Raw genomic sequence first — 25,593 nt, forward strand, 5'->3', positions numbered from 1 at the left:
AAAACAAATGCTCGTAGCAGACAATTGAATCGTTCCCTGTTTGGAACAAATGGTGGCTTTGCTTGTTGCATGTAATTAGCCTAGCCGAGGCAGGCTGACAGCATCCATATGTCTCAGAGGGTGCGAGAGTGTGTGTGAGTTTACCGTAAGCATTGGAGCGTAGAGCGCTAGCCACTAGCGCAGCATTTTTAGCAGGAGAGGAACTGCAGGAAGCGGCAAAGGGAGGAAGAGAGATTTAATGAGGTAGAGAGTACGAAAAATGACAATTCAACATAGCTGCTGTTTGCTAAGATAACAATGAAGTGATGGCGACAGCAAGATGCTGATCCCGGGGGAATGAGGGCAGGTTTTCCTCATTAAAGGCCAGGGTGGTGTGGAGGGAGGGTGACGGGCATGCAGACCTGTGATCTGGCCAGGTGGAAATCCATGTAGATAACACGGCTACTGAGGATGAGATTGATGTGTCAGAAAAAAATGAGCAAAAAAATAGTAAAGAGTACTAAAGTAGTAGGAGAGAAAGGTTTATGCTAGTTAGAAAAGATGTCACCCAAATATTCACTATTGCACATTACTTTTTTGTCCCAAGCAAGTGTGACTTTATATCGCTTAATGTTGCGATCAAGTTATTCATATTGCAACTTTACATCACCTATGTGACTCTATATTGCATAATTGCAGCTTTAAATCTGTCTATGTGACCTTATATCTCACATTTGCTGCATTATTTCGTACAATAATTTGTGACTTTATATCTCCTGATTTTGACCTTAATGTGACTTCATATCTAGGAATTGTGAAAGCCTGTCTCATAGCCTGTGACTTTATTTCATGTTTTAAACTCTTAGAAAATACCTTAAAAATCTCAGAAATACCTTTCTGTTTTTTACTCTGAGTCAGAAACATGCTTCCATAGATGGGACAGAGAAGGTGCAATAGAGAGAAGCAGGGAAACAGCTCAGGTCATATTCAAATCAGACCACTTCTCTGATGGCTGAGGAATCTGACTCATCATACCAGTTTAGAAGCCTGGTGTAGACATCAGCACGGTAGCATCCAAAATGCCACATATGCTGGTCTTTTCAGCAGGGGTAGATTAGCATGAATAGCATGAGAGAAGAAAAGATGACTCCCCCCCCCCCCCGTCCAGTGTTCCTGCCATACCATAGTTAGGAGTGAAGGAGTTTATTGCTGTCTGTGCAAACTAATTTTTGGACAATGGTCTGTCTATGTGTGTGAAGCTGGTGTCCTATCTGTAAACCCTGAGTTGACCCAGACTGTCGTGTTTGCTTTGTAAAACACTGTGTGTATGTGTGTGATTTTTTTATTTTATTTGTGTGTATGGCTTTAATGTTTGACCTTGTACTGCTGTGTTTATCTCCTCTCGCTGGCTCTCGGTTTTGTTCTGAAGGTAGAGTGATTTTAGAGACTTGCTGATCATAGAGGGGTGTTTTCGCACCCAGGGGGGTTGATTCAAACATTCATACATGGAAATGGAAGGGCGGCATTGCCAGCAGGGAGCTGTGTGTGTGTTGTGTCCTGGAGTGTGTGTACGTCTGCTCATCACCGCTATTGTTTCGTCTGCTCTGTTTGACTCTCATCTCCGTGTTTCACACGTACACACACACACTCACACTCTCTGAGGATATGCTCTTTCAATAGTCTGGGTGTGATTTTTGATTGACAGCTAGTGTTTGAATTAACTGGGTTCTTAATAAGGGGGCTGAAAACCTGTCGCTGATTTAAAATGATACCCGTGTGAGTGCTGGCTTGTGGGAATGCTTTTAATTGATCCGCAATGGAGACGGAACAGCTATTTGTCATATTTGAAAATGTGGTGGGACACGTCCTCCCAGTTTTCCAAACCAAAATTATACGTAGTCCCAATCCAACATCTGGAGCTGATGAATGGCACCTACTAATTTTTTAAAAACAGAAAGACAGCCATTCAATTTCACCAGTGTTTTGTGGCAATGCTGGCTTATTAATGTTTTGTCCTTGTGGTTTTCAGAAAATCAGATCACGAGTTTCTTGCCAGGACTAAACTGCTCTTGCCAAACACCATAACCATCTCTTTGAAAATAATCTTAGGCCAGTACTCAAGGGCGATAGAGTTACCTTCAAATATCTGTGTCATAAAACTGGATGGGTTATTTTTCAGGTAGCGTGCTGTAAACATGTTTACAGTTGAACTAACTTTCAGTCATGACAACTCTCGGAGTGGATTATTTCAACCGCCATTTATTGGCATGGGGCTTGGAATATACATAGGCTTGACGAGATCTGCTACGCTGTTGCTGCTGCTGCTGAGCAAATACAATAATTTGTTCAGCTTAGTCAAAAATAATAAACAATGGAAAGGCTTCTTCAAGAAATGGTAAAGCCCCCGTAGCAGATCTCTACAGGTGGGGCTGGGGAGGATGAGGGATAACAGAAGCTTTCATAATCGCGCAACGTGCCGATGGCAGGCTAGGGTAAGATATATATGCTTACATTGATTTGTAAGTACTTCTGACTGATTGGCTGGTGCCACGGCATTGAAAGAACCAATCAGCTTTCAGGTAGAGTTTCATGCCTGAACTATGTATTTAAGTAACTTTCTCAGCACAATTGTCTTCAAACAGTTGCTCCGCCATGCTAGTAGTTGACCTGAAGGAAAAACTTACCATAGAAGACAGTTGACAAATGGTGGTTTAATTCAAATGTGGCATTAAAATGCATGTTATTATTCAGGTATAAATTAACTATAAATAAAATATACAAAATCAATAAAATCAACTATAAATGTTGTTATTTTTTTTACTTTTAAATAAGTTGCTTAGCAAGGTTCTCTTCAGATTGTTGTTCTGACATGACAGTTTCTGCTCTGCTTGACAGAAAACTAATCATAGAAGAAAAAAGTTAATGCTAATGCTCGCTAACTTGCCCCCTTTATTTAAGTGTCATTGTTACTGTGTAATTATATATTTAAGTACTGAGCTTGTTATAGTGCCCCCTAATGTGGCAATACTGAGAATGCAACATGTAGTATCAGAGCCGATAGCCTTGTGGGCAGCGCTCTGACATGTAGCATGATTGCACTTTGGGCGACACGAGTTCGAGTCCAGGCTTGCGTACCTTTCCCTGTCCCGTTCCCCTCTCTTTCCCACTTTGCTTCATGTTTACTCTATACTATCCTATCATAATAAAGGGAATAACACCAAAAATAAGTCTTAAAAAAATCATTATGAATCATATTTTGACACATTTGTTTCAGGCCTAAACCTTTATCTTACAAAAAACAAATGTATTTTTTGCATTACTCATTCACTTCACGGTGTTGCTTCTAGACTATCCGTCATTGTTTTCTTTTTCTCTTTGGGTGGTGTGCAGTTCTCTGTGTCTTTACATGCACGATGCACTTTTACTGTCCAGCAAACGATGCTCCGTTGTTCCCGCCAGCTGTGCTGTCTGTGCCTATACAAACACTCCGACCCGCAGACCTGGCTGTCGGACTTCGGCGATAGATCTTTGGGTCTTTGGTTTTCTGCCGTGTGCAGTGCGCTTTCTGTCTAGTCTTTTCTTTCATTGTTGCCGGTTTAAAATTCCCCCTCCTCCTATTTGTCTTTTTCTCAAATCGCCTTTCCTCCTCTGCGACATATTATTTCATGCCTCTGTGCGAGTTTTTTAGTGTGGTTTGACGTACCTCATCCTGAGAAGCTGTGTTTAATGATCTTGCCATAGGACAACTCACACGTGACACACAGACACGCACACCATTGTGATTACTTCAACTCCTTGCTGCCAAAATTTTGTGGCAGTTCTGGGGTGTGGCGTGTCCCAATCCTTTGGGAATTAACTCACTTCCAGTCTGACCTCCTTTTTTAAAATACACAGATGCAGAGTTACACACTCACACACTTACAAGACCACACACCCACTCATACGGCCTCTTCCCGATTCCCAGGGGAAGACGCTTCCTCTGATTTACAATTCAAGGGAATACCACGGATGGTATATCATAACAGTGAAAGGTAAAACAACAACAACGAAAAACGTTTATGCTGACAACAATGACGAATTAAATAAAAAATTTAAAATGAAAATCTGCCTTTTTTGGCACAACATTCACAAATGACATCACCAGGGAGGAAATTCCTCAACAGCAGCCAATCTCTAGTGGTTCTTGGAAAAAATGTAGCATGTTCTTCACAGTTTGAGCTGTAGTTGTTAATCTGTCCACTTTTTTTTTTTTTCTGTCTGTTTCAGTGTTCACTCTAAGATTTGAAGAAAAAAAGTAGAAATGTGCAGCAACCATCGTAGGTGTAAGCTGAGCTTGATTCTTGCTTCCTGTCGTAGAGTACAACATGGAGTAGTGATATGATTTAGTGGATCAGATCTCTCTAAAGCCCTGTTTGGATGAAATAGTTATCCCTGAGGAGATTACGTAAATTTGTTCATCACAGATTTTGTTTTATTGTATTAATTTTGTCCTATTTTATTCTGTTTTTCCCCACAACCCTTTTCTTGACCAAAGTTAAAGAATCTACAATATTCAATATAAACATTTGAAGTGACAAAAATCACGTGTGAGAAACTGACTGAAATGTACGTTTTTTGACACCTGCCTCAGCTTTCCTTGACAAGTTTATGAGAGAAGTTTTGAATTAGGCTAATCATTTGATCCAGTTGAATCAATTGGACTGATCTGGATCTTGAGTTAAACTTACTGTCATGACCATGTTGTTGTGGTTCTGGTTGTTTTTTTCCTTTTGTTTTTGTAGGTTTGATTGGTGACTGGGGTGTAACTTGAGCACACCTGAATCTCTTGATGGCACCTTATTTAAACGTGCAGTTGTTAGTCACCATCGCTATAAAATGCTTCTTCTAAAATGCAGACCAGTTTTGAGAATGTTGTTTTGTTTCGCATCCATGGATTTGTCCTATTATGATTGTTATTTTGTTTATTTTTGATGTAATAAATTCTTTTTTAAAATTAATTTCACCACGTTGTCTTCCCTTAATGTCGCATCTTTGAGCCAGGTGTGACATATGGGGGCTCGTCCGGGATTCAGTGACCCAGTGATCCAGTTGCAGCAGTTAACAACTCACTGGAGGGGAAGATTATCAGTCAATGCCTTACATTTCTGTTCAATACGTACAACTATCATAGCTCTATTTCTTCTAGCTGCATATGTACAAATGTAATTTTAGAGTGCAACCTGGGGATAGGCCTCCAGCGGGAGCAGGGTTACACATGCAGTGCCATGTTCATTTAAATCCTTCCTGTCTCTGCCATTTCTGTGTTAAGGAAGAGAAATGATTAATGACTAATGCTAATTTTACATGTGGATTACCCTAAATACTCTCATGTCAGTTTAGACTCATTCGCACAAGCGATCGGGCCAAAATCAAACGACTTCAAAAATATCCTCTCGTACGGCACAATCCCAAACTGACTGAGTCACGGCTTAGAGAGGCAAAGCAAACAGGCAATGAGTGAAGTGTGCTGTTTCTGCAGACCCTGCCCTTCCTCCCCCCCAAAGTCTATTTATTATGACTGTGAAGAGAGAAAATATTGGGGTTTTTCTGGAGTGGCACATGTTTTGGGGGACAGCGAGATGTGGGGTTGTGTGAGAGCGTGGAACCCAGCTGTGTAAACACTCCCTCACTTCACACACACATATGCGGTAACCACTCCCCTGACAAAACCCTTAATATGAAGTCTCTTATGCCCCTCCTCCACTAGCTCTGCCATATAAGACATGTTCCAGCTCTCACACTAATGGAGCTACAAGATGTGTGTGTGTGTTTGTGTGTGTGTGTGTGTGTGTGTGATATTTACAGTTGGACTTTTGTGTTTGTGATTTTGTGGAGCTTGCTTACAGCTCGGTCACTCATGTTTACACGTTTACCTAGTTTTCTCTGCAGGGATATCTGTTGTTCTTAAATTTAGCACAGGATTCATGTTCCATATGCGCCGGAGTCCTGTTCACCCTATCAGGGTTTATTTTGCAATATTAACTGTCTGACCAAATATTATCCCTCTTATTGCACAACTACTTACCAAGTAAATAATGGACATACAATATTGATGAGAATGAGCGAAACTGTTTTATTATGAGAGGAGAGAGAGGACACAGAATGATACAAGAGACATGAAACTGGCACTGTTATGCTGGAAATCGAGTGTTATCAATTTAGCAGGCTTTATATAAAATATTTGACCGCAGATTGACCAATCAGAAACAGGTATTCCAATTTTTTTCTTTCTGTTTATTGGGGGAAATAATCGATTGGCAATACCTAAAATAAATTCATTATATTTTACAAATAAATAAAATTGTATATATTTTGCCTAAACTATGTAATTCATTTGTTTGGTTATTTATTATAGCAAAATAATACTTTTTTATACATTGCCTAAACTATAGTATTTTTATTTATTTATTTATTTATTTATTTATTTATTTCAGGTAAATATAAACATTTCTTTAAATTACAATTTTTACAAATGACAAAACTTAATCAAATATTATTTTAGTTTATGTATATTTTTTTATCTCATACCTAAGCTATATAATATGTATGTATGTGTGCATGTGTGTATATGTATGCATTTAACAATATATAATTTGGCAAATTTATATGGTTTAGGTACATGTAAAAGACGTTGAGTTTGTTTCTGTTACTCTTCGTTCTCTATTCTCTTCTCCACCATAGTTAGAGCAGCACTTGTGTTATCTCTGTCTGTTGAACTGAGTACTCAGCACCAGTAGACATAAACATCCTCCTGTGAAGAGAGACATAGAGAGAGAGAGACAGCTGTTGTAATGTACACACACAGACCCATTAGAACCTGGAGCTGTTGTGTGTGCCGATGGATTGCACTTCATTTGGATCTCTGACTTAAACAAGTAACACATAATCCAAACCTTTGACTTGACTTTTTTTCCCCCTCTCTCTCTCTCTCTCTCCCTCTCTCTCTGTCTGTCTCACACACATGTCTTGTTCCACTAAAGGGCAGCGCTGGGGGACTCTCATTTGATGACAAGGCTGAACATGCACTTGTGCAATTGGCAGTTACGTGAGTGTGTATTTGTGTGTGGCAGACACACTCGGGACTCCCACTCTTCAGGATTCTTCCTTTTAATTCCTTAATTGGATTAATGTTGCTCTGAGCCTGGAATCAGGCGATTAGTATGCACATGACCCGATTTCCTTAAGCGCTCGCACAAGAGTCACTCTCTCTCGTTCAGCCGAGTTTCGCACCACGGACATAAATAAACACACATTCCCTTTGGGGATCTGCCTGACAAGACAGCATCATCCTTTATAGCTCACTGTATTCCTGCCGTAATGACTCTGTCGCTGTTGTTCTTTCACAGTGACTGGGCTTCCCCAGGTTCAGCGTGCCTCCCCAAACACGCTGTTTGGGCTTTTTTTGGCAGCCACATTTCTTTTTAGACCTCCCGCCATCCTTTCCTTTCCTCCAATCCCTCTGTTCATGTATCAACAGCATTTCATTTCTGCAGTTTGGTTTATTAGAAGTGGTGGAAGTAGGGGGGAAGTTAGTAGGATGGGCGAAAGCAATAATTTCAGCGTTTGCAGCTGACGCTCAGCCCACGACGTGCTCGAGACGGAGGGGAAAAAAAGAGAAAAAAGTCAATAAAGCAAAGCAAACAAGAGGAAACATTTTATTAAAGGGAAGTTGGCGGAGGGCGTAGAGGAGAAGAGGAGTGAGGGCTTTATGTGCTGTTCAGATGGTTGGGTACGGCGGGTGTAGTGCAAATCAGACTTGTGGCATAAAGTCTGGTCCACTTTACTGCATATTTTGGTCAAAAACGCCCATCGAAAGCTACATTCAGTTTACTTTTGTCTCTATGTGCTATTTAGATTAAATCCAGTGATTAGTTCTTCCTCTCAAGCTCTCATAATATTAACCTGGTGCCTTGTAAACACTGTTTTGTTACTCTCCAGGCTGGACCTGTGTGTGCAATGAACTTGCATGGCTGTTGCTGTGAGTTTCAGATGTGCTTTCCAGTTTTCTGTTCAGACTATTCATCAGACGGCCAATGTCGGCAGTCTGTGGTTGTGCTGTCTGAGGTTGAGGCTACCAGGATACCAATGGCGACAAGATGGTTGAATCATGTAGGAGTATTTAGGTTCACATAAGGGTGGATCAGCTTTCTCCCTGCTTTCATTCGTTCAGTTTGAATTTATCATAGATCGAATATTTAGCTTCTCCATGTCTCTAGGATTTCAGGGCTGAATGAGCAACTGCTGTTTTTCTAGTGTTTTCCCTAAAAATTCAGTGTTAATCTCATCAACGATGTTTTATTTTATTTTGATTAGATAAACAGTGTGCATCGGTTTTAATCAGAAGTAGTTTCTGAAAATATGAGGTTAAAAAACTGCAAGATTTTTTTTTACAATCTAGTTTAATATAAAAATATTAATCTTGTCAACAAAATTACAGATAATGTTCATTAAAGAAATGTTTGTTAGTTCATCAAATAAAATGTCGATTTTAATTAAAATATGAAATTCAATTCATTGAAAAAGCTATATATACACACAAAAAAATCAAATGTTTAAATATTTAGTTTAATTTTCTTGTCAAATACACTTTTTTGTTTTTATAAACGCATAATCTCATCAAAAAAATTTGTCAAATGTATTTTTAAAGTTTTTTTTTATTTCGTCGAGGTGAAAAATGTGCGTCTATTTAAATTAAAATATACAGTTTATCAAAATATGCAAGGTGAAAATGCAAGATATTTCATTTTTGTATCTTTTTTTAATAAAATCTAGTTTTAATTAATTTATAAATTAAGTATTTCATTTTCTCGTCAACTACATAATTTGTATCAAAATTTCTGTAAAATTAGATGCCTAATTGACTATAATTAATAAATGTGACATTAGGAAATGTTGATTAAATTTAATGCATATATACACACACTATACATATATATATATATATATATATATATATATATATATATATATATATATACATATATATATATATATATATATATATATATATATATATATATATATATATATATATATTTACTTTCTCAAAGTCTTATATTGTGTCCTAACTGTTGACCTAACTAACTAACTGGAAAAGACCTTGTACATTTGAAAGTTGTGGATTTTGCCAGAATTGTGGAGACCACACCCATAATGCATTGGTGAATACTGCACAGTCCTTTCATTTCGGGAATGGAACCCATGGGAAGTGGGTAGGGACATTTGGGAGAAGACGGCTATAATGTGTGCTGGGAATTCTCCAGCTTAGATATTACCATTTCATGTAGCGGGAAACTGTTCCTAGACCAGCTCAAAAAGGCTACTTTCATCCCGAGGCGAGTGAGTGGGTGAGCGGAGACAAACTGTCTTGACGGCTGTGATCCCAGCATCCACCCCGGCTCCAGCGGCCTAACGTCTTTCCAGACCTGTAATTCCGCTGGTCTTTTCCTGCTTTCTTGACTTCTTTTTTTTCCTGCTTGCTGTCATTTTTTGCCTAGGGCTTAAGCTGTGGCCTGGTGCTCTGTTTATCTTGTGAGAGCACTCATTTAGTAATTTCACACCCATAAACGTCTTCCTTAACCTCATCCCCCTCACCCACGTTAATTAACTTTTATCAGTTTAGGAAATGAAACCGCACTCGCCTTCACCTCGCTGTTTAATTGGTGGTGTTGGCTGTTTTAGAGGACACAAGGGCAGGGTCTTTGTCAAGGGAAGACGCACAGGAAACCACAGCGGTATACACTGAAACTAACAACAGTGTGCTCATGCGTGGATGCGTGGTGTTTTTTCATCTGCACAGAATTCTCTGTTGTTAATCTTGTAAATGTTGTGCAGACATCGTCTTAAGTGCAATTCGTTCTATTGAGTTCCATGTTTAATAAGCTGGTTTGATGATTCTATATGCTGTATCGCACCACGAGCGAATCATCTCCGGTGAGCTGCCTTATCTTTAAATTATATTATGTCTGAAGTTTATTAAAGCCGTGCCTCTGTAGCATATAGGTTAATCAAACTTATTGGAGTGTTGCAAATTCGCTTTGTTTCTTTCTGTGTTGAAAAAACAACAAAATATAGATGATGTGTTGGAAATTTAATGACTTCTCCGTGTGGTTCGTATGTACTGTGCGTGTGTAGTGGATTTGATTTAACCCTTGTTGGCTTGAATGAATAAAGTCTTGCGCATTTTCCTTCAGGGAAGAATACAGTTAAATCACTTTGATGCTAATCGATCCAAGGTTTCCTTATTATCATTCCACACCATCTTTTTACGCTCTTTTTTTTGTGCATCTGTGTTTTTTGGGTGATTTAGGTCAGTGGTTCTCAACATGGTTTTGCTTCAGGACCCAGAATTTATATTTGGATATCAAGTCAATTTTAAAAGTCTGTTGTTTTCTGTGCTAACTGTGGTTTGTTGCAGTTTATTCTTTGCATTTAGCATTATTTAGTCCCTGCTGGCTGGACAGACAGACACCCAACTTTGGGTGTGCTGTGGTAATGATTATTTGGATGAGAGTGTATTACGGCCTGTTTCTCATTCTCCTTTGTAGGTCTTGTCGCAAAGTGTGTGTGTGAGAGAGAAGCTACAGCAGAGTGATCACAGGGACTTCATTATGGGCACAGTGCACGCTACAAAACTCTCTCTTTCTTTTTCTTTTTTAGTCATAGTTCTCCCCACAATTGCACTGTAATTGTCTAATTTGGTTAGAATGATTATTTTAGGCAGAAAATAATCTTCATGTATTTTCGCTTTGTAACGGCTACACTGTAATTGTGAAGGTCCACTTCATAATTTTCAGTAATTCAATAATTTGGTCATCCCGTGGTTTTGTCTGATTTTTAACCATTTTTTAATTTTGTCCTGCAGGCAGTGGACTGATAGGGAACTCCCCTGCCTCCTTCATGGGAACATTTCTGGCCAGCAGTCTGGGATCTCCTCCCTCCCATCCCACCGGACCCCCATCATCCCCCTCTTCTCCACCCTATCGCTCTGGACCTCACTCCACGGCCCCGTCACAGATCTGGTTCCCCCACTCACATGAAGGTGATCATCTATCTATCTATCTATCTATCTATCTATCTATCTATCTATCTATCTATCTATCTATCTATCTATCTATGTCTGTCTGTCTGTCTGTCTGTCTTATTGTTTTGTCAGTCTGTCTATATAAAATTCACCAGACCTTTTATTTATCTATACTGTCCTATTCTTATATACTGGTCTTGTATAAAGACCCAGCATGCTTTCTATATGGATCATAACCTAACATAATGCTCACATAAGATTCAGTGTGCGGTGCTATATTAGTGTACTCCTTTCTTAATTTCAGATTTTTATATACAAGCGTAATTCTTTTTCCCCTTATGTGCACTCCGTGTGCTTATGTTTTAATTTAGACTGTCCTGTCCATAATGTGCAATATGTTCTTTTAAACATTTATAGATCTTTAAATAAATGCGTATGCCTTTAGTGTGTGACTGAGTGTAGTGTGTTTTTGTGTTGCACATGCTTTTTAAATGGTATGCACAGCTGAGCAATTGCTATTGGTATTTTCACAGATTCGTGTACAACCGCGTACAAGTGTATGTGTGTGTGTATCAGTGCGGGTTAACTGCTCTGTATCTGCGGAGCTCTTGGCAGCTGGCAGAATGGAACAGTAATTGTGGTTGGCAGCGAACACAGTGGTGTTACTGCTGGCACCCAGCGCTACTGTAACTGAATGACTGAACAAATCTGCGCGTGCGAGACAGAATGAGAGAGTTAGAGGGAGAGGAAAAAACGTGGCGCCGTAGCCGACCTAGAGCATATTCTTCTGCGCGGAGAGCTTTATATAAACCATCAATAACCTACAACAATAACAATAATCATAAATATAATGATGATGCTTCTGATTATCACCATTAAAATAATAATAATAAAACTAATAGCAATAATATTAATAACAGAATGTGTCTATAATGATACAAACGGCCCCATCGTGATGATAAGAGCTCATTATCTGAATCAGTCTTTAATTGTGCTTAGCCCCTTGAAGCAACTGATTGGATGGTTTCGTTTCCCCCCCAGCCGTGTCCCTGCACTCCCTACTTCATTTGCATAAAAAGCATGTCATCAAAACGAGCCATGCAATTACCCCAGCCCCGTTCCCCTGGAGACGGTCCAGCTACCGATGATGTGACGCCCCACCTGACCCATTAGGCCAGGGGGGTGAAAGGGGGAGGACAGGAGAGAAAAGCGTTAGTTGATTGGATGCAGCGGGATCTCCTGTGCGGTCCAGGAAATTGTTAATTAATATTCATTAACTTTATGAGGATGGTGCTGTAATGTCTGTCGGCAATTTAGTAAATTACCTTAAAAGCAACAAAAAAAAAAAAAAAAGGCGAGGAAATGCATTTTGAGCATCATTGTAATGGGATTTCATGATGAAGTTGAGCTGGTCACAACGGCCGCGTGGACACCAGACTGCCAAGAGACGTTGCAATGTGAGGCTCAACATTAGAGGCTCGCTGTTTTGGGGGTTGATGTGGGGTTTCCTCATCCAGGCCCAGAGGTCTCGTGACCCTTACGGTTAAACCCAACTGCAACGGTCTACTTCCTGCTCAGACAACCGACACTCACACACATCTGTGTGTGGATTTGTGTGGATACGTGAATGCGGTTTTAACTGAGAGATGCCGATGGTTAGAAGCATCACCACAGGGAGGTGCTGGCTTCCGGACCCTGCTGAGCGTGTGTATGTGTGTGTGTGTGTGTGTGTCCTCTCTGCCTTTTGGCCCCTCGGCTCCTCTTTTGGCTATGAACAGTTTGTGGTCAGGCAACACTTTTCAGTGCCTCCTTTATCTCTCCCGGTCAGGTGTGTGTCAGTGTGTTTGTGTAAATTAGTGTCTGAGAGAACGTGTGTTTGTAGTCATATCATAGAAATAAGCCAACGGTGAGACATGCTGGCTCAACCTAACTGATAACCAGATACCTAAACGCCCAACCGCCCCAAGGCAGACAGATCAGCCAGAGGTGTGTGTGTGTTTTTCAAACAGAAAACACAAGATATTGAGTTACACTCCAAATATTCCCATGGAACACAAATAGTTATTTTGCCGATACGATGATCGAAGTTTACGATGCTCTTTTCTATGCAAGTGAAGTATATATAGTGACTGTCAAGCTCCAAAAAGGACATAAAAGCACCATAAAATTGTCCCACATGACGCCTGTGCTATCATATCATAGCTTGTGACAAATAGACTGAATTTTAGTTGTTAAAGACCTCATGCAGCAGAGAAACGTGCAGCCATCTTTTGAATTTTGTGTTTGAACTTCCGCTTTTGCGGCAGCTCTGTATATTTCTTTGGCATCGCTGGTGAAGAGTATTTAGCTGTTGAAGTAACAAAAGTTATCATGAGCATTATAATGTTTGAAGTAAATGTCATAATGAATGTTAATAGGAAGTTTTTAAAACGAGTGGTTCATTCATAAATAAGTTCCTTCATGTGTGGAAATACAATCCGTAAGACAGAACACAACGAGATCGGAAAATGATTCGACGTATCGGAAAAAGGAAAAATGTCCATCAGTGAATTGGTGAAAAAAAAAAACACATGCATGGATGAATCATAATGAGTTTTATTTCATGCCAATTTGAAGTGGTAGAGTCGGTGAGTTGAATTTGAGAACCGAATCCAGTTTCACTAAATTGTTCTTTTGATTTGGATATTTTCATTGAATCGTTTTATCCAGTTTCTTCAAAACCAGTATGAATATGTTCATGAATCATGGTTTTGTGAAACTAGATGAATCAATGAAAAGATCTGATTTAAGATAATGTCATGAACTCTCAAAGGCGGAAGTCAAGATTTTCAGTGAACTACGACTTAAATTTTGGTTTTATTTACACACACACATCTATCGTATGATTTCAAAATAATTTAATTATATTGAAAATAGTGCAAAATATATATTTTTTAAATCTAATTTTGAGTTCCATGGAAGAAAGAAAATCAAAAAGTTTAAAATGACACGTTCCCTTTAATTCTAAGTTTTTCAGAGGGAATTAAGATTTTTAATTGTGCTGTTTTTTTTTTATCCATTTATCCATTAGTGTTTTCCCTTAAAAATAAAGTGCGTTCCCTTACGATCAAGTTAAAAGCAACCTGGACACCTGTTTTCCCATCTGTGTGAACCCTCTGAGGAACATCAGGTTGCGATTGTGCCTGACCAGAGGATGCTTTCGTTTATTCTGTCCCTCTTTCTTTCTCGCACACACTCTCACACACATATGTGCCCTCTAAATCCTCTAAACAAGTGTTGTGTGAGGCATTAACCGCACAGCTGAGTGCTTCGCTGGGTGTTAATAAAACGCCCGGAGCAGGTAGAAGTGAAGTCGGAACAGCAAAAGATTTGGAGAGTTTGTACGCACTACGTTTGTGTGAGAGAGAGAAAGAAAAAAGGAGAGCAAGGGAGTTGGCTCAAAGCAACAGAGAGGGGATCACCTTTGAAGTCCCAGCTGGTGGAGGAAGCCAGGCTTGGCTTGGCACATTGCATGCAGTGACTGTGAATGTGTGTGTGTGTGTGTGGAGTGTGTTTAGCCTGGGAAAAGACATGGAGACAGTTTGTATATTTCATAATAAATGAGAGAGTAAGAGGAAAATAATTGGTTACAGTAGCTCATGTACACCCACTCAAATATATGTTATCCCACACACACACACACACACACACACACACACACACACACACACACACACAGAGAGTCTGTCCAAATGATTGTTTTTAAGGACTGAATCCAGGAAGCCCCAATCGGCATGTTGCCAGCTGGCCGAACTCCAGTGTCTGGCGTCCAGCCAACGCACAGATCTGCCACCCGAGACTCTCTCTCTCTTTTTCATACGTGTATTCTCTTTCTCGCCGTCTCATTGTCCATCTTTCTTTTATCTCTCACTCATTCAATACCTGAGTTTTTTCTCCCTGATGTACTGAACCACTCTTCCTCTACATTAATGTTTTTTTTTTGTTCGTTCCTCTCTATTTTTCACCTTCATCCATTGCTCTTCCCTTTTAAAACTTTTTTTTTTCCCATTATTTGTTGCTTTCGGGTTCTAACACCTTCTCTTACCATTGATTATCGATAGACCATCATCTTTCATGATCTTTTTCACCTGCTTCTCTCTTTTTATTATTTGTCCATTTTCTTTTTACATAAAACCTTCCTAACTCAAAATATAGATGCATTAGTCTAAAAACTATATTAAGCAGCACAACTGTTTTCAACATTAATAATACTACATTATTTTCGAGCAGCAAATCAGCATATTAGAATGATTTCTGAAGGATTAATGTTAATGGCTGTAGAAATTTCAGCTTTGCCATTATAGGAATAAATTACATATTAAAGGGCACCTATTATGCCCCTTTTTAGAAGATGTAATATTGGTCTTGGGTGTCCCCAGAATGCATTTGTGAAGTTTCAGCACAAAATACCCCACAGTTAATTTATTATAACCATTTGAAAATGTCATTTTTGGGGCCTGTTTTAAAAAGAGCTGTTTTGGCGTCTACCACTTTAAATGTAAATGAGCTGCATATCCCCGCCCTGCTGCTGGACCCAGATGATGAAGAGAGTCTGGCACAGAATAAACACGAAAGAGAATGGACTAAACGTCTCGGAATGGTTATTTGATACATTTATGTACTTACAAAGTTTTAATCGCGTCCCCTTTGCCATTATGGATGTGCAACACACACACATACACACACACACACACGAACTGTGATAACGTTCGCGCAATTTTTTGAACCTGCACACACACACACACACACACACTACTGTGATAACGTTTGCTAAGGACAAACGATTTATTTATTTATTTCTTAAGGGGAGGGAGATAGACGTTTATATAGCCTACTGTCTATGGAGATAGAGCAGACCTTAATTTATTTACATTTGTAAATGCTGCAAAAAAATGCCTAACTTACGTGACATAAAACTGTCTGACGTTGTTTTTTGAGACATCCTATGACGACGACAATAAATAGCTTTAGACGCATTTGTTGTTGAACTGGCTGACATCGATTGAAATGACTATTTGCTCATAAATCATAAAATACACTTACTTTTTCTGGAGGTGACGTTGGATCGCGAACAGTAGGCAACGATCCACACTTGAGGATTAACTTTGACCCTCGTTCACTAAACAGTCAGTCAGAAAATGAATCTCGTATTTAGGAAGTTTAAGTGGCGCCTTTTCTTCATAAATAAAATCCATCCGCTGCGTTTTCAGTGGCTCTGATTTCAGTGGAGACTAGTATGTCCATTCTTACATCTCACAACAGAACACCTACACTTCTTAGGAGACATTACCGGCTGTCGAGGATGCAGATCACCGAGGGCGGGGTCTATGCCAAAACCAGATGTCAATCAAATCACGTCGGTGGGGCTTAGCTCATTTCTACGTCACAGTGAGGGAAATCTAGAACAGGGTGTTCTGAGACAGTGCTTATGATTTATTGAGATAGTAAAAAAACTACTGGGTGGATTTTTATCATTCTAGGGTGGTTTTGCTCACACACTGCCAACACACATTTATGTTCAAACACCATGTAAAAGTGAATTTTGCATAATAGGTGCCCTTTAAAATATAGTACAAAAACATACTTTGATAGCGAAAACAATGAGCCCTACATTTTTTAAATGACTAATCAAGTTAAAAATCATCAAAAGCGCTTCAGGATGTGATCCCTTAGGCTAATGAACTATATTACTTGCTGGAAAGAATTGTTTATTTCAATTACGATGATATAAAAATAAATCATACTATTTATTCAACATAATAGTCTTTTATTGTATTGCTGTTTTGCCGTTTATTAAAGCAATAAGCCACCTGAGGGTGTTCGTTACAGTGGTTTTACCACAGATTTTGAAGTGAATCGGCCTTTTGTGGCTTATTGCGTCTTCTTTCTTGCAGCCAGCCACAGTGGCCACATTCTGCAGCCGTTGATTCAGCACATCTCGCAATTAACAGAGCTGACAAGATCCCCTCCCCTCGTCCTCCTCTTCCCCTCTCTGTTCTGCTCTCTCCTCCCTCCGTCTGCCGGCTTCGTTCTGCCGCTTTGCTTCAATTAGTGCGATAGAAGATCAGAAGTGCGTCAGCCCTGTTTGTTTTTTTTATATTGTACTGCTTTCTCTCCATATCAGTTTAAACAATGAATTTTTAATGGCATAACAAAATGTGTATAGCAAAAATTAAATATAGCAATATTTATTTGTTTTGTAGTGTTTAGAAAAGTAAAGGTAAATACATTTTAGAGAAAAATGAACAAAAATGTATGGTAACACTTAAAGCCTTTATGTATGATGCATAATAAAGGTATTCATAATGTTCGTTATAATGCATTATATCTTTTCATAAATAATTGTCACCAAAGTTAAAATGCATTATACTATTCACACAGATTCCTTGTTACTGTACATCTGGAATTTGGTTGTTTGTCCTGTTTTAATGCATTAAACTTTATGAAGGTGTAATATGACTGTGGTTACAATTATACATGAGACCATACAGTTCATTATAAGGTGCATTATAATGCATAATAATAGATTAAAAATACTTTTATAATGCATTATACATAAAGGCTTAAGTAAAGTGTCGCCCAATTTACTTTTAACGAACAATTATGAATTAAGTAATGTAACTTAAAGGAATAGATAATCAAGATGACAAATGTTAAATATCTAGTTAAAGGAAATATGTGAGTAATTTTAATAATTTAATTGTAATAATGAACAGTAACAGAGGCACGCATCTCTCTCACACAGTCTCTTTTGGTCAGGAATCTTTGTTCACATATATATACGATTACAGGGCTGTGCGTGTCGCTGTATGACTATAGTTCTCTTCCAGTAGGTGCATGACATGCAGGTTTGTACTGTACATGGATGTTGAGTTTGTCATGCACTTGAGAGGCTGTAATCTGAAGCACTTTATTGTGCCCTGCATGTGAAGGTATGATTGTGTCGTGGGTGCTGGTGGAGCTGGTATTGAGTTACACTCACAGCACTTCTTATTAATGATTGGAACAGATTGACTAGTTAATTTAATTAAATTTTTTCGGTTTATTACTGTTACTTTTTTTTGTCACTGATTTAGTTATTTAAATTAAACAGTCCTAGCAATAAAATATGTTGAAGTTGAAATTAGAAGTATTTTACAGAGAAAGATGGAGGTAGTGGAGTGGCTGTTAATAATTTGTTTATAATTTCTCATAGACTAAAGAGAAAATTACCTCCATAAAATAAACATTGGCGCTCAGCTCACCAGGGTTAATGTCTGTGTGCATATGATTGAATAGGTAGTTCTGTGTAGCACACACACACACACACACACACACACACACACACACACACACACACACACACACACACACACAACCAACCACAGATCCTCTTTGACTTTGTTTGGGACACTGTCCAACACTCCCCACCTGTACTTTTCACTGCTTCTCAGTCTTACAGAACAAAAACAGTGTCTTGGCTTCTGAGCCCAATCTCAGTTTGATCTGGCACACTGAGCTCCTGTGGTTCCATCATTCTTCATTTAGATGAATACAGTTTTCATTCAGACTGGGGAGCTGTAGTTTACAATAAGTGTGTTTGATTAGTTATGTGTGTGTGTGTGTGTGTGTGTGTGTGTGTGTGTGTGTGTGTGTGTGTGTGTGTGTGTGTGTGTGTGTGTGTGTGTGTGTGTGTGTGTGTGTGTGTGTGTGTGTGTGTGTGTGTGTGTGTGTGTGTGTGTGTGTGTGTGTGTGTGTGTGTGTGTGTGTGTGTGTGTGTGTGTGTGTGTCTCGTCACTCTAGCCTATAATGGTCTTTGCTGGACTGCATTTATTGCTCATCATTAGAGTGTGATTGCTTTCAGACTGCCGTGCTGCTCTGCTCTAATTGTTGGCATTTAAATTAATTGTGGAACGGAGGGATTGGGGTGATTGTTGCCTCCTCTCCTCTCTTCTCTTCTCTTCTCTCCTCTGGTCTGGGATCAACTGTGGTGGTCTGGTCTGTTCAGTTCCCATTTCCTTTTTATCTCCTTTTTGTCTCCTTTTTGAGACTGCACACTACCGTTCAAAAGGTTTTTTTTTAAAGAAATTATTACTTTTATTCAGCAAACATGCATTAAATTGATCAAAACTGACATTAAAGACTTTTGTGTCACATAGATGTCACATAGATGCTGTTCTTTTGAACTTTCTATTCATCAAAGAATCTTAAAATTAAGCAGCACAACTGTTTTCAACATTGTTAAGATTTCTTAAAGATCATGTGACACTGCAGACTGGAGAAATAATGCTGACAATTCTTTGCCATCACAGGAATAAATTACATTTTAAAATAAATGAAAATAGAAATAGTTATTTTAAATTGTAATAAAATATCACAGTATCATTGTTTTTACTGTATTTATGTTCAATTAAATGCAGTCTTGGTGAGCATAAGAGACTTTTTAATAATATTAAAAAAACTGTATTGTACACATAAACGTTAGTGTATACATGTGTACACCGTATACATGCTCAAGGACATACACACATTTACAAATGACTGTGGTGTTTAAATTTCTATTTCCCTGTCCCTCGTCTTTTGCATGTTCACAGTAATGTGTGCGTCTCTCTGTATCTACGCATGCTGCAGGAGTGTGTGTATGTGTGCGCTCCGCGTAAGTGTGTGTCGATAACATTGAAATTCAGTGGCTGTAGGAAACAGGTGCAGCCAGAAGGCCCGATATTACACATCTGGACTCCCCTGTGATGTCACTGTCAGCAGGACGCTCCACTGGTGTCAATTAGTAGGAGAGGCAGGAGAGGGGGAGATCTCCTTCCCTGCTCCTTTGTCTCTCAATCGCTCTTTCTCTCTTCCAGACACACTCACACATGTACCTACGCAGTCACTTACGGTCTGTCTCCCTCATAATCTGCCTCTTGAAATGATATGCTCTGTCTCTATCACACTCACACTCCCTCGTTCACATCTCTTTCTCACTTTCACCCTCTTGCTCGTGATTGATATATGTGTTACACAAAGGTTTAATTCATGCCCCAAATGTCTGTTACTATAGTGAAAGTCTTAACAAAGGTTCTTGAGGTGTGTGTTCATCAGTTCTACCAATCACGAAACAGTTGTTCAATGTTGCTGATAAAAACTCTCTAATATCGGCTGATGATTGATATGGCACCAGTAAATCGTGTACATCCATCGTCTTTTTCCAGAGTTTTGTGTGTGGACTGATGGGGTCACGACAGTGTGTGTGTTTTGTAGGCTATGGGACAATGGCTCTGTGGAATGCTGAGGATGAGCATTATGGACTGTTGTTTACTTTGGCCCCGGACCGTTAAACTTTTAACTGCATCCAATTAAACAGTGTGCAAGGACAGGGTGTCTCAAGCAAATACATGCACAGAGGAACACACACTCAAAAAGACACCGGGATACTCTCCCCTCAAACGAGTACCATTTCACTTACAGACAAAATCACACACACACACACACACCACAGATGGCCTATAATAGCTCTGTGTTGTGGGCGGCTTAAGCATGTGACCCTTGTGTGCCTGGCCATTGACCTCTACTGGTCTGTGGTTGGGTTTCAGCCATGTGCTTAGTTTACACATAAATACACCCCACTGTAGCCTTCACTATCTCAGGAAACAGTTCAGTGTCCTTGAAGATTGAAGTCAGAGACTAGAGTCAAGCTGAGCGGCCATTTACCTCTCTTTGAACCAGTAGGACGTGTGTGCATAGCTGTTAAAAGAGCATGTTGTATTGGTTTGTGTCTGTGAATGTGTCTCTCTTTATAAATATGTGTGTGTGTGTGTGTGTGTGTGTATATATATATATATATATATATATATATATATATATATGCTGTATATATTAGTTTTATGCACTAAAGTCAAAGGCAAAGCTTTCTGATGATATTATTATTGGTTACTGAGTCAATAATAGGATGCTATTTTTGTATTGTCTATTAGTTTATTCAAAAATAATAAAAAAAATGCAATTCATACATGCAACTACTTGAATACACCTTTTATGATGAGTGTCTTTTTATTTCTGAATTAAAATTATTTTTCATAGTTCAGATTGTAAAATATCATGGGGTGCGACTCCCCAAATACTTGATATTTATGTATTAATAATTCATGAAAAGTACTTTTTACCTTGAAAAATATATTTAAAAACTTTTTGAAAATAAAGATTAAGATTATTTTTAAAAGTCTGTAATTTTAAATAATTGTAAACAGAAGTTCTAAAAGCTCTTGTTTAGATGAGCTACTCATAAATGTTGAGTAAAGAACTGAACTTGTTTGTGCAGGGGATTCTGGGAAAGGTTGTACCATGCTGTAGGGCTTCATGAACCTGTGTCCAACCACAGCAAAAGGCCAAAACTGTCACTCTCTTTTGTTACATTTGTTTATCCTGACAATGTTCTCTCCCCTCTCTCCTTTCTCTCTCAGCCCCAGGGTATCCCCGCTTTTCAGGGAGTCTAGCCCCCACCTTCCTGTCCATGAGCCCCCTCGATCACCATGGCAACAGCAGTGTACTCTATGGACAGCACCGTTTCTATGACACTCAGAAAGGTGAGTGAGGTTAAATTTCTCCTGTCAAGCAACAGTAAACAGTTTATGTAAAAGTATTTGTCTAAATTTCTTTCTTTCCTAAGATTTCTATCTACGAAGCCTCCCGTCGCAGCCCCACCTTCTCTCCACCAATCACAGCCTCCCACCATTATCTAGGACCGCTCTCGCCCACCCTTTGGACTCCTGCAGTCGTGAGCGGGAACCTGGGAGCACAGCATCCCAGAAGAGCTCCAAAGAGACGGGTGTAGCAGAGCGAAGAGTAGCACCCGGAGGGAAAGAGAAAGAAAAGAGTAAACAAGAGTCCAAGCAGGATCGTCATCATCACGGTCCTCCCACCCTTCACCACCACCACCAGCACCATCCACAACACCACCCCCATGGCCTAGAAGAAAATTTTCGGCACAAAGATGATCCCAAGACACTTAGTTCCTGCCTGCTTAGCACCAAGACCCAGAATGGCTCTGATCCAGGGGCCACAACCAGGGGCTCCCTGCCCAGTTGTGTGGGGCCGGGGGCCTCAGGTCTGGGGACTGGCCGGCAGACCAGTGGAGATGGTCATTGTTGCAAGGAGGGAGTCAGTGGAGAGATGCGAATTAGTGAGCAGCCCTCAGACTGTCTTCGCCACAGTGCCATGTTGGGCCATGCCCACCCAGTGCCCTACTCCATGCCCCCTCACCTGGGCCTAGGGTCTGCCGTGGGAGCATCCTGGCTACACCCAAGTCATCCGCACCATCATCATCCTCATCATCCCCACCCAGATCTCTTCTGCCCACCACCCCCTGCTCCACTAACCATGCCCACTGCTCAAGAAAAGAGCCTTGGCAGGGACTCTGAGGTGACAGGGCCTACGTTTGTGCCCTCTGTGGGGCCACTGAGAGACAAAACCAGTGGACCATTCCAGCTAGGAAACCCTCACTGTCGAGGTGTGGGAGGTGGGATGGTCGGGGGTGGTGCAGGGAAAGAAATGAAAACTCCTGAGAGGAGTAGCAGTGGAAGTCGAGCAGCTACCCTACTGCCTCCTCCGAGTAGCTGCCAAAGAAAATCTTCCCAGCAGCAACACACATATGGCAAAGCAGACAAGAGCCCAGACTGGCCCCCGGGCCCCCATTCACGCACAAACGAGGTTCAGCACAGTCAGAATAGGCATCCCCACTCGGCTCGTTCATGTAGTTTGGACAGCACTGAGGAATCTGATGCCTTCCGTCCCTCTCTGCCACAGGGGACGAAGGGTGGCCACCAAGCGAAGAGTAGCATTTATGCCAGCACTCCACCTTTCCGGGACTGTACCCACTCAGGTCCGTCGAACAGGGCTTCGTCCGAAGATAAAGGTGCAACAGAGATTGAGTGTACTCTTCAGAGGAACAGTCAGAGAGTTGCACGGATACGTCATCAGCAGCACAGTAACAGGGCTAGCACTGGTGGACAGGGTCCAGAGTTGGAGCATAGCAACAACGCACAAGACAAGAGGAAGATGGACTTGGAGTCCAAGTCACAGGGACACAGCGGGCATCAGACCGGCAATCAACCGTCCTGGGAGGTGCAAGGACACCCGACTCGGCTGGATGAAGAACCGCACAAGGCTTACAATTCTCTGGGTGCTGTTTCCCAGACTTCACGTGGGGACCAAGGGCCTCTTCCCCCTCTAACCGCCCCGCAGGAGGCCACACTGGGCCACCAGGGACCTGAAAGCAATGCCATGAGTAGTCTAATGAAGTACAGCAGCCAGCAACCACTGCTGTTCTCTCAGAAGAGCCCGTTTGGTGGCCTGGGCTGCATCAAGCAGGGGGCAGTAACTGGGGAGAGGAGCGAGAGAAGCGACAAAAGTGGGAGCGGAGCGAGCAGTGCTCTACAGGAGGCGAATCAGACCCTGCCCCCCAGGAGAGCCTCATCATCTGGGGAGAACGCGCGTTTGGAGCGGGTGGGCAAGGACTCAGGGGAAGCTCAGGGGGAGGGAGAGGTGCGACAGCCCCCTGTAGGGATAGCAGTGGCCGTTGCCAGGCAGAGAGAGCCCCTGTGCCGCCTGCCAGACGGGCATCCCACCCACAGCCACCATAGCAGAGTGATGCCCAGCATGAAGGGTAAGCGACTCTCAACAGGAGGTCTGGTGTGTGTGTACAAGTGTGTGTTCTAACAAGCTATATATCATTTTTCAGTTTACTGGATGTGCTTGATGAACTTTTGTGAACTTCTCATGCAAAAAAAAAAAAAACATCTTGAAATTAAAGGAATGGTCACAAATAAGATGTTTTGTTTGTTAATCCAAACTACTTGTCATCCCATGATATTTTGTAGGTGTAACCTTGCCAGATTGTGTTATTTAGGTGTTACGGTGACTGCCAAATTGCTCTTAAATCTTCATTAGGACACAGTGTACAATATTCTCATATAAACACATGCCAAGATCATACAAATGTAGGATGACAATTAGCAGCCACCTGTTAAAAATGCTGAATAGCTATTACCCAGTTGCAACACCTTGGCTGTGTCTGATATCTGAAAATGCTAATTTTATACACAGTATAAAGGGACAGCAAGACATGAATGCAATAAATGTACTTTTTGGTGCCTGTGATATCCCACTATCCTGTACCTCTAGTCTGGCATTTGATTGAAAGAATATAAATGTTGTCTGAACAAGTGAAATTACTAAATAAATTATTAAAGGCAAATTGGTTTTAAAATGTACATAATGGTATATATCACATTATGGTGCGTCGGAAGGTGATTTTAAATCAGTTTTAAAGGTTTCTTTGAGTCAATTACTAACTGGGCAGCTAGGCTGGTTGTTGCCTTTGATTTCAGACACAGCCACTAAGACTTTTGCCACAGGGTGGTCTTATGTTTTTGATCAGTGGTGGGTGTTCAGATTATGGTGCTTAACTGTTCTGTGTTAGGTGTTGGACGCCCAATGTACCCGCTGGAGCGGGAGATGGATGAAGACAGGAAGAGAATCTGTGAGGAACAGCTTGGACTGCCTCCATTCGACAGAGAGCGAGAACTCCTCCTCAGGTATGGCTTTTAGTCATATGATGTTTCCAAAGATCAACCTGCAGAGTCAGCATGCTACAGTGTGGTTTTCCTGCCTAAGAGAGTAACATTGTGCCATTTTGATGGCCTCCCCTCAGGGAAAACAAAGACAGAGTTGAGTTTGCCAGGATCCACCCCTCCAGTAGTTGCCATGGAGATTTGACCTCACACCTTATTGTGCCAGGCGGTAGCCAATTAGGCACTGAGCCATCTGCTCACGCCCACCCCGCCCATCATCACTGGATGCCTCGGACAGGAAGTCCCTCCCTCTGGATGGGTCACTCTTATGGTGAGCAATTGCCATCTGTTTTTACTGTTTTGATGATATTAGATTACAATATACTTCATGGTCTTGTTGAATTTCTGCATGTGTTGTTTAATTAGTTTTACCCTACTAAATAATCAATGAATTGCCCATTAGTATTGAAACTTAAGCCAAAATCTTTCATCATTAAGCAGTTTTCCATGTCTGTTCAGGTCTCAGTCATGCAGCATTGCACCAGAACTTGACCCCAGGCTTCTCTGCAACCATGCCCAGCCCCTTGCAGCCAGTCTTGCCCCTGCCTCAGGACCCCTCCGCCGCCCTAGTGGTATTGCCTACCGAGCCAGCAGCCCACCCTGCCACTCATCACCTTGGTAAATTTCCCAAAATGACTGATATTTTTATTATCCCAGGAATTGCGCTTTTCTAGCAACAATGCCAGTAGGTTAGGATATAACGTGTATGGAGGCTATTCAGTTCCACATATATTCAAAGACCATGCAAATGAAGAAAATCTAAAATATTTGTAATTGTTCGTGCAGTTTTTTATTTATTTATGTATAAACCACTTTAGACTTGTTGTGAATAGTCCTTAAATGGATAAATGACCCAAAAATGACTCTCACCTTGTTCCAAGCCCGTGTGACGGACTTTTTTCTATGGAACAC

General features: G+C 40.6%; 1 protein-coding gene across 6 annotated transcripts in view; it reads left to right on the forward strand.

Annotated features, from left to right (window-relative positions):
* The window catches only part of bahcc1b (BAH domain and coiled-coil containing 1b), a 101,631-nt gene that overhangs the window by 42,622 nt on the left and 33,416 nt on the right, over nucleotides 1–25,593 (forward strand). For 5 of the 6 annotated variants that reach the window (XM_081392888.1, XM_081392887.1, XM_081392889.1 and 2 more), the window contains exons 3-8: nucleotides 10,883–11,059; nucleotides 21,514–21,636; nucleotides 21,720–23,714; nucleotides 24,531–24,645; nucleotides 24,762–24,952; nucleotides 25,141–25,299. In XM_081392888.1, the coding sequence (XP_081249014.1) occupies nucleotides 10,883–11,059; nucleotides 21,514–21,636; nucleotides 21,720–23,714; nucleotides 24,531–24,645; nucleotides 24,762–24,952; nucleotides 25,141–25,299 (2,760 nt within the window). Of the gene's footprint in view, nucleotides 1–2,498; nucleotides 2,559–10,882; nucleotides 11,060–21,513; nucleotides 21,637–21,719; nucleotides 23,715–24,530; nucleotides 24,646–24,761; nucleotides 24,953–25,140; nucleotides 25,300–25,593 lie in introns of those variants that run through there. The other variant, XM_081392892.1, reaches the window with a different exon arrangement.

The sequence above is a fragment of the Scardinius erythrophthalmus genome (assembly GCF_964197995.2).
Source record: "Scardinius erythrophthalmus genome assembly, chromosome: 18".
NCBI lineage: Eukaryota > Metazoa > Chordata > Actinopteri > Cypriniformes > Leuciscidae > Scardinius > Scardinius erythrophthalmus.